Here is a 20,117-nt window from a genome sequence, read left to right on the forward strand (position 1 = left end):
TTCTCTTTCAACAAGCCTTTTAAGTTAAGACCTTATCCCAGTCTGCGTCTGTGTTGGAATTGCTTTTTAATATGTTTTTAAACCTTTTTTCAAAAGATGCTTCTAAACCTTTTTTTAAAAAAGTTTATAAATATGCTTTAATGTATTTTAAAGTCTGTTTTTATGATGTTTTAAAGTGTTTTTAGTGCTTTCGTTTGCCGCCCTGGGGTCCTACTGGGAGGAAGGGCAGGATATAAATCAAACAATAAATAAATAAATAAAATCTGAGACACAGAACCTTTTGAAGCCTTGCAATGGCTCCCCTCAAAATATTCCAATCACAGGCCACAGATGTATCTGTTATTTGTTCATGGTTCAGTTGCCATCCTATGTAAAAGTCATTAAAATCAATGAGGATCCATGCTTTGGATCAATGTTTTTGTGGTTTTAGTAAGTACTGGATCTGTGATTATTACTTTACAGTCTGCCAATGTAATCTTTAGCTGGATCATTGTTTTTGGAGGACTGTTTATAATCATACAAATTCAAGAAGATCTGGACCCAACTTTTACCCAGTCCCCTTGGAAAAGCAAAGTGCAAGTGGGTGTGCATCAGTGCTCTCTCTTTCTTTTTGTATGTCTGGGCTTGAATTGGGGGGGAGGAGAAGAGAAGCAATGAGAAAGGGTGGTGCCCATGGCACTCTCTCAAAATTCCAAATGTGCCCCCATGGTAATGGAGAATTTTATATATCCATGCATATAATCATAGATATTAAGAAGGTATATGTTTTAGAATCACAACAACTAAGCAAAATGAGACACACGCCTGTGTAAAGACCCTAAGTTCATCTCATGAGATCCCAGAAATCCTGGTATTAAAAGCAGACCTGTGTGTGTGTAGGCCTAGAAAAAGCAGGAAATTGTCAGATTCACCTTGCTGTGAATTCCTGTGCTCTTGCCAAGAAACTCGGCCGGTGCATGACTGACAGTTATTAATTAGGGTATTGTTTAAAACAATGGGCATATAATCCATGACTGATATATTTTACTGGGAATAAGTAGAAATCACTTTTATTTGATTCTTGTGTAGAGCAAGAACACCAACTAGGGGAAAAAGCTTTACAGCAAAATCAAAGGGTTTAATAAGAGAAACAGTGAGATTTAAAAATTGTTTTGTAATATAATCCAGTATGTTAACTTGTAATACTACATTATAAGTGTGCTTTATGATAAAAAGATATTCTTAGGTAGTATGCCTTCTTTATTCCTCTGAGGCTGAAGGACAGGGGCTGAAAGAAAAAAACAGTCTCTTTTCCTAGATTGTGTGGATTTAAAATGAAGCTCAGTGTTTTAAATATAATCCCCTCTCTTGAGCTATGTATTTTATAAGTAAGAAAATGGGATTTCTGAGAAAATATAAGGAAATAGAAACCTATCACAACAAATGCTCATAAACTTTCAGGCACCCTAAAGCTAAGCCAAACCCAACTTGGCATCGTTAAGGAACATGTTATACACCACGGTTGCGGGGTCTGAGACAGGAGGTGAGACGACTAGAGCACCGGTGGCGGAAATCTCGCTCCGATGACGATCAGACACTGGCGAGAGCAGCAATAGCTGCCTACCAAGTGGCAACAAAGGCAACAAAGAGGGATTTCTTTGCTGCCTCTATTGCATCCGCAGTGTGTTGTCCCAGGAGGTTGTTCCAAGTGGTCCGTAGCCTGGTCGGTCCAGTTGCACAGGAACCCATGGAACATTCTAAAGCCTCCTGTGACATATTTGCTAAACACTTTGCTGATAAAATTGAGCGTCTGAAGAGCACGATTCCGCGTGCCGTGGATACAGGAAGTGGGCCAGAGTCGGCCAGTTGCATTCCGGTCCGGTGGGATCGGTTTCAGCCTCTTCCCTCTGAGGAAGTGGACAAGGTGCTCTCGACTGTGAAGCCGACCACTTGTCTGCGTGATCCTTGCCGCACGTGGCTCATTATGAGCTGCAAAGAGAGACTGGGAGAAGGGATCAAGGTAGTGGTGAATGCCTCCTTGGGAGAAGGTGTAATGCCTTCAGCTCTCAAGGAGGCGGTCATAAAGCCCATTCTGAAAAAGCCCTCCTTGGATCCCCAAGAGTTGAACAACTTTCGCCCAGTCTCTAATTTACCATTCTTGGGCAAGGTGATCGAGAGAGTGGTGGCCAAACAATTACAGACACACTTGGATGAAGCAGATTATCTAGATCCATTCCAATCGGGCTTCAGGACTGGACATGGAACTGAAACAGCCTTGGTCGCTCTGGTGGATGATTTGAGGAGGGCGTTGGATAGGGGAGAACATGCATTCTTCGTCCTCCTGGATCTCTCAGCGGCTTTCGATACCGTTGACCATGGTATCTTGTTAGATCACCTAGAGGGAATGGGAATAGGGGGCACTGTTTTACGGTGGTTCTGTTCCTATCTCTCAGACAGGCATCAACGGGTAACATTGGGAGATGAGGTTTCAGACCCTTGGCCTCTCAATTGTGGTGTGCCACAGGGTTCTATCCTCTCCCCCATGCTATTTAATATCTATGTAAAGCCGCTGGGTGCCATCATCAGGAGATTTGGGCTGCAGTGTCACCAATATCCAGATGACACTCAGCTCTATCTCTCGTTTAAATCCTCACCAGAGTTGGCTGTGGATACCATTTCCTGGAGTCCGTAAGTGAATGGACGGGAGGTAATAGGCTGAAACTAAACCCCGACAAGACCAAGGTGCTGCTCGTGGGAGACAAGAGAAGGTTAGGAGATATAGACCTGGTGTTTAATGGGGTAAGATTGCCCCTGAAAGACCAGGTCCGCAGCCTGACTCCCAGCTGTCCGTGGAGGCTCAGATTTTGGCAGTGAGCCGGGCAGCTTGGTATCAATTACATCTAATACAGAGGCTGCGACCCTACTTTCCTGTCCATCTGCTCCCCCGGGTGGTACATGCCCTGGTCTCCTCTCGCTTAGACTACTGTAATGCGCTCTATGTTGGGTTACCCTTGAAAACGGTCTGGAAATTACAGCTGGTACAGAACGCGGCAGCACGTTTGATTAAGAACAGCCATCGCCGTGATCACATCACTCCGGTGTTAGAAGACCTACACTGGTTACCAGTTGTTTACCGGGCCCAATTCAAGCTGTTGGTATTAACCTTTAAAGCCCTTTACGGTTTCGGCCCAGTTTATCTGAAGGAGCGCCTCCAGCATCACCAAATATGCCGCCCGACGAGATCAGCCTCACAAGACCTTCTCTCGGTCCCACCAGTTAAAACAGCTAGGCTGGTGCGGACCAGAGAGAGGGCATTCTCGATTGTGGCCCCCACCCTCTGGAACTCTTTGCCCTATGATCTCCGCCATGCCCCCTCCCTGCCAAGTTTCCACCAAGCCTTGAAAACCTGGTTATTCAGACGGGCTTACAGGATTCTTGGGGCGGACTAGTTTTTATCTTGTGCAGTTGTGGGTGGTTTTTAGATTAATTATAGTTGATGTTTTTTGCTTATATGTTGTATTTTATATTGTATTTATCCTGTCCTATTATGTACGCCGCCTAGAGTGGCCGTTAATTCGGCCAGATAGGCAGCTTAGAAATAAAATTTTATTATTTTATTATTATTATTATTATTATTATGTTGGCCTGACTGATCAGAAACAATGAAACAATGGATGTACCGGTTTGCTTGAAGGTACATTCACAATAGTAACTGGTTTCAACTGGCCTGGAAGACCATTAGTCAAGGTGGACAGCAGAACAAAGGTGATATTAACGAGATGGACAGAATCTTGGAATCAGGAGTAGAATTACTTAATACTTTCTGATTGGTTTGGAATGATTGCAGTAAGGAGGAACTGTGATGTTATGTGGGAAGGAACTTGTGGGATTGGTGGACTGCTGTCACATGCTATAACTGTACTGTATAAAAGAAGCTGCGCACAGTGTCTCAGTGCAGTCTCTCCTGGATGTTTCTGGGAGGCTGACCATGCATATGCTTGTAAAGAATAAAGGCCTACCTTTTTTCCTTTAAGTTTGTGTCTTTAAATTACTTCAAGGACCCCCAGCAAAAGATCCCATGGAGAAAGATTCTCCATCAATGGGCCCAAAAAGGATGACAACTCCTGATCTAGGAAGTATTTTACTTACACTTTGGAGCCAAGGGATACAGAAAGGGCATGAAGATTTTGTAACTGCCCCACAATGATCACAAAACTTGAACTGTTTGTATCATATCTGTTAAGAGACAAAAAACAAAACAAAATTCTGTATCAGGCACTTCTAATACAGTTGCTATTGTCAATAGATAGCCTCACTTTTTACATGCAGTGACTTACCTGAGTCCTATTTGTACCTGAAGTGTTTCTACAACTGTTGTATCATCTTCACTATATGCAACGTCTTCACTATCATTTGGTCTGAAGAACAACAAAAAACAGGTTAGCTGGAAGATTGAGAAACACCAACATTTATATCTTTGAGCACTAATATACCCTATTTATTCCAAAGCAAAATTAAAATATTATACTAATAACTGATTTGATTGTTCAAATCAATTTGTAGAATTTTTAGTATAATATGTACAAAAGCTGTCAAAATGTGATGACAAAAACCAGCTACTTCTTAATGGGTGTAAGAAGGAAATAATGCTAAGGTTTATCTCACTAATATTTGAAGATCCACCCTTGAAGGGTCATCATCATTTATAATTGCCTGCACAAGCAAAAAGAGAACAAATCAATATAAGAACTAGAAACTCCTTTTTTCTCACAGTTTGTAATCGGCCTCAGATTTTACAAAACTGTGTTTTACCCTTTATTATTTACTAGGTTATTTATTCTGATTATTATAAGCAAATGTTCTTTGAAACAAGAGGCTTTTAAACCACAAATCAATAGGGAGGATCTCTCTGTTCTTAAAAGCACTGCACTGGGATGTGAGATTACTGCCACAAAGTAGTATCTTTTCTCTCCTCTTTCTGTGCTAACATTAATGAATGAAAGGCTAACTATGGCAGCAATTCTAACTCCCAGCTGGGAGCAGTGGGGCTGAATGGGGCAATGAAGCCACTGCTGCATCCAAAGCTATGTTGCTTGCACACAGGTGTGCATGCACACTGTGGGATGGGGTGGGATTAGTTATGACTTTTGCTATGCCATCTCCAGGCTAGTACAGCAGAAAGGCTCAGCAGGCTCATCACCAGTAGCTGGGCCACCTTAAGATCTGTAGCTGGTCCAGTTCTGTCCTCTTCTAGGAGGCTGTGAAGGCTACCACAGGCTTTTGGTGGCTGCAGTGGAGACCTCTACAGTGGTGGAGTCCCCCCCACAAGTGGAGTGACACCTCCACCAGCCCCTCCAGCCTGATCAGAGGTTTGGATTGCTTTGTATGTCAGTTCATCATCATCACCACCATCATCATCATCATCATGCCCTTGAACTTTCAGATGTTTCAACAGTACAATTTTCCAATTTAAATTAGGGCCACACAGAAGGCCTTTGCAAAGGTGATATTCACTTTATTTTATTGTCACATATAAATATGTGACACCCGTCTCCCAAGGGTTTCAAAATACCCCAAAGGTTACAACCCACCAAACATTAGCTAACAGAATATTTGTTTGTTATAGGTACCCACTTTGTTCCCATGGTTGGGTTGATGCTTCCCCCCCGTGCCATTTTTCTTATTCTTTGCCCTTTCAATCCACAGCTCCATCTGTCCACATTGCAATTTAATATGAATGGCTATGGCAACCCACATGGTTTTGTTGAATGTCATCTGTGTGACACCATCATATCAGATGCAGCATTGAACTGTTCTTGACAAAATCATGTAGGTTACCATTGCTAATAAGATAAAATGACTGTATAGGCAGATGAGACTGAGGATTGTGAGGGCAAAGAAACAGTTGGAGGAGTTCATCATCAAAACAGTGAAAATAGGTTCACAACTACCCAAACCAGTGAAAATGAAAGCACTTTTTGATAATTATTGGGGCAGAGGGGATACAAAATGAGATAATTAGTTTCAACTCAGCTCCACATACTATTTTACAAATTATTCCAAACTGTCTGGACATGATAGAGCCAGATGTTTGGATTTTATTTTTGGGTAAATAAAATGACTTCTGCCTTAAACCTACTGTTTTACAGAAGCTTCATATACCCCACTGTCTCCAGCCACGGACTCATCAGATAGTGCAGCAGATACACACCCTGCCTTCTCCTCAAGCAAGTGGCTTACTGTTCTTCTTGGTAAGACAACACCTAAGTAAAGGAGGAGGAGGAAGATAATCTTTGTTTTAGATTACATTGATCAGAAATGGGTATACACAACACTCTCAAGTCACAGTAAAGTTGAAAAGGAGGATACTGGAAATCAAGGGGAGCAATTCAGTTCATCACAATGCTTTAGAATGACAGACTACATTATTGAAATAGTATCAAACCATTTTAGATCCAGGACCACCCCCAGCCCCTTTAATCCCAACCTACAATTACATAGAGGAGAGAATGTGTTAAGTACTGTCTGTCGTCTACAGCTGAAAAAAGCTCAAGTGCTAAAATTCCCTTTTGTACAAACATTAAAGGTAAAGGAGGCATATCTTGCCACCATCTCTCGTTTCCTCCTTCTCCAAAATACAATACAAAGAAAATTGTGGAGCGGGCCTTAGTGTATCCAGCTCAGGTCTAGGTACATTGCACTTGTGTGTTCCAACTCACTAATGGAAGATCACCATATTGCATATCCTCATTAGGGCTTTTGTGCAAAACTGATACTCTTTGGAGCCTAGCATAGTTACTAACTTCCCCATAACAGTTTCCCATCATTATTCTAAGTTCATCCTTAGCTATAAACCAATATTTCCCACCGCAAACCATATTTCAGGAACACTATAAAGCACAGCACAGTGTCTGCGAAGGCTTACAAAGCAAAGGATTCATTCAACTCTGCCAACAAGTGAATTCATCTCCATATATTCTGATTAGGACAGGAGTGGAGAACCTTTTCCTTTCTATCAAGGGGACCGAATCAGTTGGGGGCTCTGTTTTTTTTACGTGGGCCAGTGGTCCGAGAGATACCTCTGAAAGCATAGATTGGGTTGGCTGTCAGCTGCCCTGATCTTGTTGTTGTTGTTGTTGTTGTTATGTGCCTTCAAGTTGATTACGACTTATGGCGACCCTATGAATCAGTGACCTCCAACAGCATCTGTCATGAACCACCCTGTTCAGATCTTGTAAGTTCAGGTCTGTGGCTTCCTTTATGGAATCAATTCATCTCTTCTTTGCCCTTCCTCTTTTTCTACTCCCTTCTGTTTTTCCCAGCACTATTGTCTTTTCTAGTGAATCATGTCTTCTCATTATGTCTCCAAAGTATGATAACCTCAGTTTCATCATTTTAGCTTCTAGTGATAGTTCTGGTTTAATTTGTTCTAACACCCAATTATTGGTCTTTTTCGCAGTCCATGGTATGCGCAAAGCTCTCCTCCAACACCATATTTCAAATGAGCTGATTTTTCTCTTATCTGCCTTTTTCACTGTCCAACTTTCACATCCATACATAGAGATCAGAAATACATGGTCTGAATGATCCTGACTTTAGTGTTCAGTGATACATCTTTGCATTTGAGGACCTTTTCTAGTTCTCTCACAGCTGCCCTCCCCAGTCCTAGCCTTCTGATTTCTTGACTATGTCTCCATTTTGCTTAATGATTGTGCCAAGGTATTGATAATCCTTGACAAGTTCAATGTCCTCATTGTCAACTGTAAAGTTACATAAATCTTTTGTTGTCATTACTTTAGTCTTTTTGACGTTCAGCTGTAGTCCTGCTTTTGTGCTTTCCTCTTTAACTGTCATCAGCATTCGTTTCAAATCACTACTGGTTTCTGCTAGTAGTATGGTATCGTCTGCATATCTTAAATTATTGATATTTCTCCCTCCAATTTTCACACCTCCTTCATCTTGGTCCAATCCCGCTTTCCGTGTGATATGTTCTGTGTATAGATTAAATAAATAGGATGATACAATACACCCATCTCACACGCTTTCTGATTGGGAACCAGTCAGTTTCTCCATATTCTGTTGTTACACTAGCCTCTTGTCCAGAGTATAGGTTGCGCATTAGGACAATCAGATGCTCTGGCACCCCCGTTTCTTTTGAAGCATTCTGTAGTTTTTTATGATCTACACAGTCAAAGGCTTTGCTGTAGTCTATAAAGCACAGGGTGATTTTCTTCTGAAATTCCTTGGTCCGTTCCATTATCCAACGTATGTTTGCGATATGATCTCTGGTACCTTTTCCCTTTCTAAATCCAGCTTGGACGTCTGGCATTTCTCGCTCCATATATGGTAAGCGCCGTTGTTGTAGAATCTTGAGCATTACTTGCATGGGATATTAAGGCAATAGTTCGATAATTACTGCATTCTCTGGGATCCCCTTTCTTTGGAATTGGGATATTTATTGAACGCTTCCAGTCTGTGGGCCATTGTTTAGTTTTCCATATTTCTTGACACATTTTTGTCAAAATGTGGACAGATTCAGTCTCAGTAGCTTTTAGCAACTCTATTGGTATGCCATTTGTTCCTGGTGATTTCTTTCTTCCAAGAATTTTAAGAGCAGCTTTCACCTCACATTTTAAAATTTCTGGTTCTTCATCATATGGTTCCTCCGTGAATGAATCTGTCATCTTGGCATCTCTTTTATAGAGTTCTTCAGTGTATTGCTTCCATCTTCCTTTTATTTCATCTTGGTCAGTCAGTGTGTTCCCCTGTTGATTATTCAACATCCCTACTCGTGGTTTAAATTTCCCTTTCATTTCTCTAATCTTTTGGAATAGGGCTCTTGTTCTTCCCATTTTGTTGTCCTTTTCTATTTCTATACGATAACTATTGTAATAGTTTTCTTTGTCCCTACGTACTAGTCGTTGTATAGTTGCATTTAGGGTTCTGACCATGTTTCTATCTCCTTTTGCTTTCCTTCTCTCTTTAACCATTTTAAGAGTTTCTTCAGTCATCCGTTTAGGTCTTTCTCTCTTTTGAACTAGAGGTATTGTCTTTTGGCATTCTTCCCTGATAATGTCCCTGACTTCATTCCATAGTTCTTCTGGTTGTATGTCAACTAAGTTGAAAGCCTCAAATCTGTTCCTTATTTGATCTTTATATTCTTCTGGGATGTTATTTAAATTGTATTTGGGCATTGTGAGCGCTTTGCTGGTCTTCTTTAGCTTTACTCTGATTTTCGATACAATCAGTTCATGATCTGTACCGCAGTCTGCTCCTGGTCTTGTTTTTGCAGAAAGTATGGAACTTCTCCATCTTCTGTTTCCAATTATATAATCAATTTGATTCCTATATTGACCATCTGGTGATGTCCATGTGTACAGTCGTCTTTTTGGTTGCTCAAAAATGCATTGGCAAGAAACAAATCATTGGCTTCACAGAATTCAAGAAGTCTTTCTCCTGCTTCATTTCTGTCTCCTAAGCCCCATTTCCCCACAATTCCTAGTTCTTCTCTGTTCCCTACTTTTGCATTCCAGTCCCCCATGATTATTATCATATCTTGTTTTGGTGTGTGATCAATTTCCTCCTGTACTTCTGCGTAAAATGTCTCCAATTCTTCTTCTTCTGCTTTTGCCATTGGAGCATAGACTTGGATGATGGTTATGTTAATAGGTTTCCTGTTTAATCTCATTGATATCACTCACTCAGACCTTGTGTTGTAGCTCCTAATTGCTTTTGCTACATCACTTCTCACTATTAAAGCTACCCCATTTCTTCTTGATTTCTCATTTCTTGCATAAAATATTTTGTAGTTGCCTGATTGAAAATGTCCCATTCCCGTTCATTTTAATTCACTCATGCCAAGTAATGTAATGCTGATACGCTCCATTTCTTGCTTGACAATTTCTAACTTTCCCTGGTTCATGCTTCTCACATTCCATGCTCCAATTGTGTGCGTCGTACAACTCCGGACTCCCCTTTCGCATCTGTGTGCATCAGCCTCTGGGCTTCCTTTCGGCTTTGACCCAGCTGCGTCATTAGTCACAGCGCTACTCATACTTGTCCATTGTTCTTCCCCAGTAGCTCGGTGAGTGCCTTCTGACCTGGGGGTCTCATCTTCCAGCACTATCTCATGTTGCTTTTTGGATACTCTGTTCATAGGGTTTTCGTGGTAAGAGGTATTCAGAGGTGGTTTACCATTGCCTTCCTCTGAGTTTGGATGCATCTTAGTCTGGTGTCTCAGCACTGAGAAAGGAAAGCTCTGAAAGTGCAGACTAGGCAGCTAGATTATGTGCACTTTCAAAGCTGTTGCTCCTCTTCCACATGAAGGGAGTTTGTGAGCCGGATTACAGCTAGCTGATTTGTCCTTCAAAAGATTTCCCTCCTTTGGATGGAGACTGACCAGGGCTGCAGGTCAGATGATCTTAGGTGGCTGGCTACATTCCTACACCTGAATTAGGACGTCAGAAATCCCTGTAAGAAATGCATACTAATTCTGCCTTGAGTTCACTGATGGCTTGTTTTGTGGATACTACCATAATAATTTAAGAAGAATCTTGAGGGCCAGGCACCACTTAATTTCAATCTTCACCTCATATTCATGTGCTAGAGTTTCCTGCAGAAAGCAAGAAACATTCACTGTAAGCAGCATCCTGTAATATAATAAGTTGCAAGCCTGTGGAGTCCTTTCATCTGCCAAGGAGCCAAGTGTATTGGTATGCATTACGCCCCCCTCCTGAGTCATGACTTTACATCTTGTTAAGATGTTTAAATTTTAAGGCTTCAGATTAGAGGATTGATTGCTGCATTTCTCCTTTCATTTATAGCAGTGGGGATGCTTTTTCCTTGATGATGAAGTGCTTTTTCTTCCACCACTTTGAGAGGGGTGAAGGTGATGACATGATTTATTGATTACCCCCAGGAATAACCGCAGCAGTTTGAAATCGACTTTGACAATGACAGAGACTGTCTGTGGAAGAACTTCATGGTTATTCTAACTCTGTTATTCCAAAAGATATTTGGCATGGAAAATCCTATGTGAAGGGACAAAGTCCCCACACCATACAATGATGCAGGAGACAACCGACATGATTTCCCCCCCAAAATCACGTACAAGTCAAAGTCTAGCATTTTAGCTCCCATTGATGTCAACGGGAGAGAGAGAAACACATGCTTAACTTCCTAGTAAAATCAATGGGACTAAAAGTGGCTAACACTGAAACTGAGCACAATCCAAACATTTACAGGGAATTCAGGAACAATTTCAGTGCATATGAATGATCAAGAGATGTGCTTTCAGAGATTACCTTTCCAACATGCTACTTAAAGGACATATGGTAAATTCAGATAACTAGCAGTTGCAGATAAATAAGAATTCATATCATGGAGACTATACATATAGGAATACAGCCCCCAAATTGCTTCTTTATAGTCCACCCAATTCATATTCAAATAGTAAGATATGTTTAGCATTAAGAAAGAGTGTTACTGAGTTTACCAAACATATTGATATTATGGTTGTGAAAAGCAGATGAAAGCTACAATTCTATGAACACTTACCCATTTAACTAAGTGGAACTTACTTTGGAGAAATATGCATAGGACTGCTCTGATAAGCTGCAGGTTGAGCACTGTCTGTTATACTCTCCCTTGCCTCCAATTTAAGCTCAAATTTAGGACTACAGATATCCCATTTTGCAATTGAAAGAGGAACAGGTGATGTTTAAAGGAAAGTAAAACTTGTCAAATTCATAGAGACATTGAATACTTTAGAGATAAATGGACCATTCAAACTGCCATAAAAACATATGTTAAAGGATCACACAGCATACCTATGACACTTGTTAGAGCCAAAATTCTGTCAAAGGGAAATGCCAAATTCTGTTAATCTGCCCAAAGCAGAACCACTTTGGCAAATAACACGAAGTATCCACAAGCCCTCAAAGATTTTCAGCATTTGGGAGAGGGACAAAAGTACATTTAGAAATATGGCACGTCTCTCTTCTTCCACAGTATACAGACTCAGACTGAACAGAAGTAGAATTGCTTCTCACTCTTACATGATAAGAGCATCACAAGGGTGGGAAACCCAAGCCTGGGAGCAAAGATGGCCCTCTAGGCCTCTCTATGTGGCTCTTAGGAATCTCTTCAGACTATGCCCCTCCACAGCGCACAACTTCTCTCCCAAGCCACACCCCACACTTCCATGCCTTTCTCAAGTGCTTTTGCTTGGCTGGAATATGACCTTAAACTGTGAGAATGCCTTTTTCTTGCCTGGATGGAAGGTGGAGGTGTGTATGCAAAACAAAACAAAATCTAGCCTTTTGTAGGCTAGAATGTAGAATGTACCCTAAAAAGAGAAGAGTCACATCCACTGATCTGCCCACTTTTGTCTCTGGCCCCACCAACCACTAGCAAGTGGTCCTCGGTAGGTTGTCCATGAAGGGATGCAGCCCTTGGGCTGAAAAGGATTCCTCACCCTAATGTAAAAAGAGCAACTGAAGGAAATTCTGGAAATTTATCTATATTCTTTGCAAGTGGCTTCAATGATATTGCCAATAAGTGCCTTTATTTTTAAAGGTTTTCTTCCATTACTATTGAGGGGTTGAAGCTTTTCTATAATTGAAGTTACAAAACAAAGAAGATTCAGGTCAGGGTTCTGACAAATGCATTAGATTACCACACTCTGAGGCAGCACTGAAGTTGATCAGGTTTCCAACTTCCCTGAACATACACGTATGCTAGTGGCATGCATTAGGAGAATTATTGGATAGCCATAGCACTGGAAGGGAACTAGAGAAGATTGGAGCTTGCCAATAAAGTCTCACATTGACAAAGCGGATGCATGCAACCTCCGCCTCCACAAACTGAATGAAAGAAAAGCCTCTTGCTATCTTTTTTTTTTTTTAAATCCTGCCTTTAGCCATCTGCAGTCCTCATACTTCTGGCAAGTTTGTGATAAGCTAAAGAATGTACTATTTCATATCAAGTAAGCTCAGCCAAGTGTGTTAAGCCTGAGTTAAGCACTGAAATACTGTCATTCATATTACAAATAGATTTTTCTTTCTGTACTCAAGCAACCAAGCAGATGGTAGACAGTCAGCTCTGGGAGCCCAGCATGGGCAATAACAGCTGGCTATCGACATTGTATGTCATGAATCCACTTGGGCTGCAACCAGCATTCTTTGCTACAAATGGTTTATGCCATGAAACATCCTTAAGTTACCACATTAATCCAATACCTGACCAAATCATCCTGCTAGAGATATCTAGAGAAGCAAGCAACAGTGTTAGCAACTCCTTTCTCCTTGAATTCCAAAGCACATTTCAGCTTTCCCCGAACTGGTGCCCTCCAGACAACTCCCATCTGTCCCAGCTAGCCTGACCAATGGTCAGGGATAATGAGAGTTGTAGTCCAAAACATCCCCAGTTTGGGGAAGGCTGATTCAAGGCATTGATTTTGTTTTATTCAGTAAGCCAATACAGCTTCATAACTTTACTTTGCCCTCATCTATGGACATCTATGGAAAGATATTCTTGGTTGGACTCTAGTTCTTTTAAGACCATCAGCGATGAAAAATGTAGAACTCTATTGATCTGATTTATCTTACCAATGTTGTTTGCTATTTGATCCTCAGGATTGGTTATAATGTTGCTGTTATCTATTTTTGTCCTGCAAAATTCAATCAAAATTAAACTAAAAAAAGGGGGGGTGAGTACTATATGGCATAGGACCTGGATACCTAAAGGAACACCTTCCTCTTTCAACAAGCCTTTTAAGTTGAGACCTTATCCCAGTCTGCTTTTTAATATGTTTTTAAAACTTTTTTTAAACCAATGTTTTTAACCTTTTTTAAAAAATAGTCTTGAAAGCTTTTAAAAGTGTTTTTAAAGATGTTTTGTTTTAATGTATTTTAAAGTCTGTTTTTATTATGTTTAGTGTTTTTAGTGCTTTTGTGTGCTGCCCTGGGCTCCTGCTGGGAGGAAGGGCGGGATATAAATCAAATAATAAATAAATAAACAAACACCTCTTCTTATATCAACTTGTCCATGTGCTGAGATTACTGAATGAGGTTCTCTTTTGGGTGCTATAACCATATAACCATCTGAGGTGAGGTAGGGGGAAACTGGAAAGAGGTCTTTCTTCATGGTGGAGGCCCATTTATGGAATTCCTTCCCTAGAGAGGCTTGTTTGGTGCCTACTTCGCTGTCTTTTCAGCACCAGGTAAAATACCCTTTTATTCTCTTAGTTAAGTTCTAACTGTTTAATTTGCTTTTAAAAATAATTGGTCCTTGTTATTTGTTGCATGTTTGATTTTATCATTATTTTATTTTGTTGTGAACTGCTCTGGGAAATCACTTGGTTGCAAGGCAGTATTTAGAATGTATATCTAAATGCTATCACAATTCTCTCTAACCAGAGTCAAAATACTTGTGAAGTTGAAGACATTAACCAGAAGGTGGCAGCAAATACTGTATGTACAAAAGTAGACGGGGGGGGGGGGAAAGAGGAAAGATTTGGAGCATGTAGCTTCAGCACAAAACTGGGAGAATCAAGAAAAAAATCACAGGTAAAGCCTAGGAATTGTATGAGGAGCTACGAAACAATAGTGTGTATGTGTGTGTGTGCACACCTGCTCTCTTTCTTTTATCCTGTGGAGGCAAAACTTTGAAAAGAAACCATATCTCTCTGGATCTAAAAGCCACAAATCATTTTGCTCTTGCAAACACAAATAAAGCTCTTGATGCCAGAGAACAAATACATTCACAACAAACTCATGAGAGTTTGGCTACATTCTAAAGTCAGCTGCTGGTAAACTGTAGATGGCTTGTTTGATCAGTTAGCTTAAAAAACAACACCACGGGAGTGCTTTTAAATGGTTTTAACTCCTTGTCTCATACAAGTTAGTATGCATCAGGGAAGTCTTTTCAAGGCATAGGCAGAAATTGCCTTGACCTAAAGCTTCAGTGATCCAGATAACATCACAGTTAAGGCTGCATAGAGGTCTGAAAATCCTACATCTGTTAGAAGACCAGAACTTTACACGGATCTTTCAGAATAGTGAAGGCACCACACATTGTGACTGTCAAGATCAGCCCAGACTGGCAGCCTCTCTATCTGCATCCTAGTATCCCTTGGGGCAAGCTGCTCAGGGCTGGAGAACAGAGGAGGTATTATTGTCAGCTCAGGTCCCAGCGCAGTCCTGTTATGCCCACGGCAGCTCACGGGATTTCCTGACTAGCCTGCCTACAAATCCTTCAGGCCTAAGTCCTTGCCATGGCCTTCAGCCAGATTCTGGCCCTATCTATATAAGAGCATAAAGGCAGCCTTGCTGAATCAAACTAAATGCCCATCTAATCCAGCATTCTGTTCTCATATCACAGTGGCCAACTAGATGATTATGACAGACCTCTTTACCCTGGCATTTGACATTTGAGATGTATTTTTTAGGACCCACCTTATTTTGTGTCTCTGGTTGTTTTTAATTGTTTTTAACACTGTATTTTAAGGTGTTTGCAACCCTCCCTGAGACCTGTAGGTGAAGGGCAGGCAATAAATGCTAATGCTAATAATAATATAGGAAGCCCATGAGCAGGCCATGAGCACAACAGGTCCCCACTTGTGCTCCCAACAGCTAGTATTCAGAAGCACACTGCCTCTGATACTGGAGGTAGTACACATCCACCATGGCTAGTCACCATTGATAGCCTTACCAAGGCTACCAAGACTTATCCTCCACAATGGTGGCCAACACTACATATGAAAAATGGAAATGGACTGCCTTCAAGTAGATTTCGACTTATGGCGACCCTACGAATAGGATTTTCATGGTAAGGGGTATTCAGAGGTGGTTTACCATTGCCTTCCTCTGAGGCTGAGAGGCAGCGACTGGCCCAAGGTCACCCAGTGAGCTTCATGGCTGTGTGGGGATTCAAACCCTGGTCTCCCAGGTCATAGTCCAACACTCTGTCATGACCCCTTCGGAGGACTCGTCAGACAAGGACGACTCGGGGGTTATGGCACACTCCAGCAAATTCCATAATTTAACTTTGTGCTGTGTGAATAAGTACTTCTTTTTGCCCTGAATTTTCCAGCATTCACCTTCGTTGGATGACAACAGGCCTAGTATTACTAACCATTTTCTGCACACCATGCATAATTCTATAGACTTCTATCCTGCCTCCCCTCTTAGTTGTCTTTTTTCTAAGTTAAAAAGCCTCAAATATTGTAACTCTTCCTAACAGAGAGTTATTCTTGCCTCGGGATCATTCTGGTTGCCATTTCCTAAACCTTTTTCTTCTCTGCAGTGTGCTTTTTGAGGTGCAATGACCAGAACTGTACAAAGTATTCCAAGTGTGGTTACACCATACTTTGTTTAATGGCATTATGATACTTGCAGATTTTTTTTCAATCCCTTCCATAATGTTCTTTAAAACGGAGTTTGCCTTTTGCACAGCTTCCACATGTTGGGTCATTTTCATTCAACTATCTATCTACCACAAACCCAAAGATGTGTTCCCTGGTCAAACACTGCTAGTTCAGATTCCATAAGTATTCATTTGAAGTTAGGAATCTTTTTTGTCCCAATGTCCATCACTCTACACTTCTTTACATTTAGTCACATTTCCATTTAAATGCCCATTCACTCAGTTTAAAGAGATCCTTTTGGAGCTCCTTGCAATCCCTTTTTCTTCTTACCACTCTGAACAACTAGTTATCAGCAAACATGGCCACCTCACCGCTTATCTCTAACTCCAGGTCCTTTGTTCTGTAGTCATTTTTAAAATTCTTCTGCTGGCCAGCCTGTCCACTTAGCCTCTGGCCTCCCTTCCCATCTTCCTCTTTTCCAGTCTTCCGCTATCTGCCCACCTGGCTCTCTCTCCTTTTACTTCTACCCTATATCCCTGCTCTGGCCTCGTAAGGACATTTTTTTTCTTCCTGGCCTATAGTAGTACCTGCCTCTAGATTGCTTTTCTGGAGCTTTGTTTCTGCAGCCTTACTTTTCACATTCTACCTAGTTCCCCCAGTGAGATCTGTCTCTGCGTTCCATTCCAATTCCGGTTGAAATCCTGCCAGAACTTATACTGGCTGTCTATCTATGCTCAGCTTCCCCCAGTCCCATGCTAACAGTGACACATCATCCCAAGATAAAATACCATTTCCAGGATTTAAATAGTAAACACTATCCAGAGAGACAAAGAGTCTTTCTGAGTATGAATAGCAAGACATAACCATATGTTACAAGCAGGCTTGACCCTACAACATTTTTACCTGTATTTCTTGAAGGTGACATGGTCTGCCTGACACTTTCATTGAGGTCTTTATCATCCGCAGGCAAAAGAGAAGATAGTCTGGTTTCAGAGTCCAACAACGTTTGGTTCCCACAGAGGCTAATGCCTGCAAAGTCACTAGGTAAATCACAGTCCTCAAAGTCTGTGGTGAGATGGTGCAAGGGAGAGTCTTGAGGAGGCATTGAGAATGCACCTTCCAAAACCAAAGGGGATCCAGGAGGGGACAATGAAGAAAGGGAGGATCTTGAAGACAGCGACGTCACAGATTTTGGAGGTTCAGTTAATTTGGGAGTATGGTTTCCTGCCAAAGAGCTGGAAGAATCACTATATCCCATTCTCCCATGTGAATTGATGACCTCATTTTCATGAATTGTGGTAATAGGGCCTGAAGGAATATAACCACATTTCTCTTGCAATATAAAGTCCAGTTTATACTGATAGTCTAAGTCTGTAAGTTGATCACCTTGGTTATAATAAAGATCTGCAGAGCTAAGGGAATTTAGTGATCCCCTGCTGGATGTATTCAAGGACCCTCGACTGGATGCCAGGGACCCCAGGCTGCTCCCTGAAGACATAGATAATGTACTGGCTGAGAGACTGCAGAAGAGAAAAGATCCATCATTCATTTCAAACTACTATGTGCTCAATTAGTCCCAACCCACAATAAAACATATAATATGAAGATATAATCCAATCTAGGAGTCACAAAGGTGACAAGCACAATGACATCTTGTGTATTATTATTATTTATTGCATTTATATAAAAAACAGAAAAGTAAAAAATTTATGAACTTGGGGATTGAGCCTGATTAGAATTTTTGGAGGCCAGTTCATTAACTATAGCAAATCTATAACAATATTAATTGTTACAGTAACAATATTAATATGAGCATGTACAGATTGTGGTGTGATTATAGTTTTTAAGAATATTTTTGGAGGTTTTGTGTTCAAGAATGGCCATACTTTCACATGATATCCATTTGTCTGCAATTTTTGGGAGCCCCCCCCATTTTCTTTTACTTCACTATTTGGGATACCCGATTCTTCCTCCTCTAGTATTCTCTATTCCCTTGGTAGGTGACATGGAACATGAATGCATAACACAAAATATCAGGTCCTTTCTTAAGTAGCTGCTGTAACCCCCCTCTGCATGCAGAAGACCTTGTTCAGCTATAGCATTATCTGCTAATCTGTTTTACCCTCCTCTCCTGTTGACTTCCATGCACCTAGAATGCCTTGGTGAAGAAGCATTTTGACAGCTGTAACAGCTGTTCTATACATGAATTGCCTCTGCTATGCACAGAGTAAGTGGTTTGGGACAGAGGCTGCAGGGAGCCAAAGATTTAATAGGAGCCATGTTACAAGTATGTGGGAGAAAAAAGTAAAGCTTCCAAGTTAATAAAATTCCACCCAAAATAAAATAGTACTATCCAAAACTAGATGATCCAGAGCTCTGTTGGACAAACCTTTATTTTTCCTGTCAAAAACAACAGTGTTAACAGAGCAATCTTACCTTTTAAGCTGCAAATGCAAGTTAGTAGTTAGTTGACTAATTTCTTCAAGTTTTTTAAATAATTTATTCCTTCTCTCTTCCAGTTTTAGCCTAGAAGATACAAGAACCATAGTTGTATTTTAAAACTCTTTGGACTTCATTATTCAACACATAAAATACAGTCTTAAAAGCTCTTTGATCATTGCCACTTTGTATTTAAGTTGTACTAAATAGGAAGGACAAAGTTCCCAAAGAACCCAAATCTTCTCCTTGCAAGTCCAAGTGGCAGCAACCAAGGAAACTGATGGACTATGCGACAGCTTTGCACTGTGTTAAATAACATGTGTACAAATGTTTAAAAAAAGTTTCCATAGCAATTACATTTTTATGGCCCGTTGTACATTTGTTTAAAAGCAACCTAATACTAATGAGGACCTGTAGCAAGATGGCACATGACTTTTCTATTTTCTCTGTATATTACCCAGATCCTCAAAGCAACTGGTTTCATAAAAAAAAAGGTTTCTAGCCCAAATGATCATTGAGACGACCCTGAACATGTAGTGCCTTCTGCTACAAGGCTAAGGATATAATCTTGCCTAGTTAAACTGCTCAAACTCCACAGACTTCATTGGGATTTTAAGCAATCTAACTATACAGCATTGCAGGATAAGCCAGAGGTGGACTGAGTGCAGCGTTCAATAAAAACAGTGAATGTAACGACCATGTGAGGCAAAGATGGTCTTGAGGTGCTTCTCCCACACCTCCTCCCAAATGCTTGTGTATTTAAGTATATGGAATACTGACACAAGGAATGCATTTAGTATATAGTATTCCATGATGATAAATTCATTAATCACAATTAATACCAATTCACTAGATAAATATTAAGCTTCATATGTTCCACTGAATAACTGGGCACAGGTTATAACGGCTTTTTCTTCTGCATCAGCTGGCTGATCTAATGTGTTGGGGGGCTTCAGGATTGTGGAGCCCCAGGGCAGTTAGTAAACCAAAACTGATAGAGCATGACAGATATGGAAGGTTTTTTTTTTTAATGCCGGGTCATTGATCCATGGGAAATATTAATCAGGAGTGGAGCCACATCTGAGCAGAGCCTCCTCTCTTTCTTTTGTGGTCAGCAAAATACGCCTCAGCTCCAAAAGGTGGGGTCCTGTCCCCGACCTCATGCTGCACTTTTGAAATGCAGCATAAAGTCAGAGACAAAAGGAAGTACCACTGCCATCCCTTTCTGGCTCAGAGGCGACAAGGGGTGGCATAGACACGCTAGCTTTCCTTCCCTCTGTGCCTGCTGAATGGCTGGAGCTCCAAGGGAAAGGTTGGAAGTAGCACCCAACAC

At 41.0% G+C, this 20,117-nt stretch overlaps 1 protein-coding gene across 11 annotated transcripts in view; it reads right to left on the reverse strand.

The window, feature by feature from the left end:
- WWC2 (WW and C2 domain containing 2) overlaps positions 1–20,117 on the reverse strand; it is a 216,478-nt gene that overhangs the window by 43,079 nt on the left and 153,282 nt on the right. For 10 of the 11 annotated variants that reach the window (XR_009757799.1, XM_061583907.1, XM_061583913.1 and 7 more), the window contains 5 exons: positions 18,782–18,871; positions 17,249–17,865; positions 6,119–6,242; positions 4,317–4,397; positions 4,129–4,215 (listed from right to left, as the gene is read on the reverse strand). Coding sequence is in view for 10 of the 11 variants with exons in the window: in XM_061583907.1 (XP_061439891.1) it covers positions 4,129–4,215; positions 4,317–4,397; positions 6,119–6,242; positions 17,249–17,865; positions 18,782–18,871 (999 nt within the window). In the remaining variant the exon portion in view is untranslated. The remainder of the gene's footprint in view (positions 1–4,128; positions 4,216–4,316; positions 4,398–6,118; positions 6,243–17,248; positions 17,866–18,781; positions 18,872–20,117) is intronic. The other variant, XM_061583908.1, reaches the window with a different exon arrangement.

The sequence above is a fragment of the Rhineura floridana genome, chromosome 9 (assembly GCF_030035675.1).
Source record: "Rhineura floridana isolate rRhiFlo1 chromosome 9, rRhiFlo1.hap2, whole genome shotgun sequence".
Classification (NCBI taxonomy): domain Eukaryota; kingdom Metazoa; phylum Chordata; class Lepidosauria; order Squamata; family Rhineuridae; genus Rhineura; species Rhineura floridana.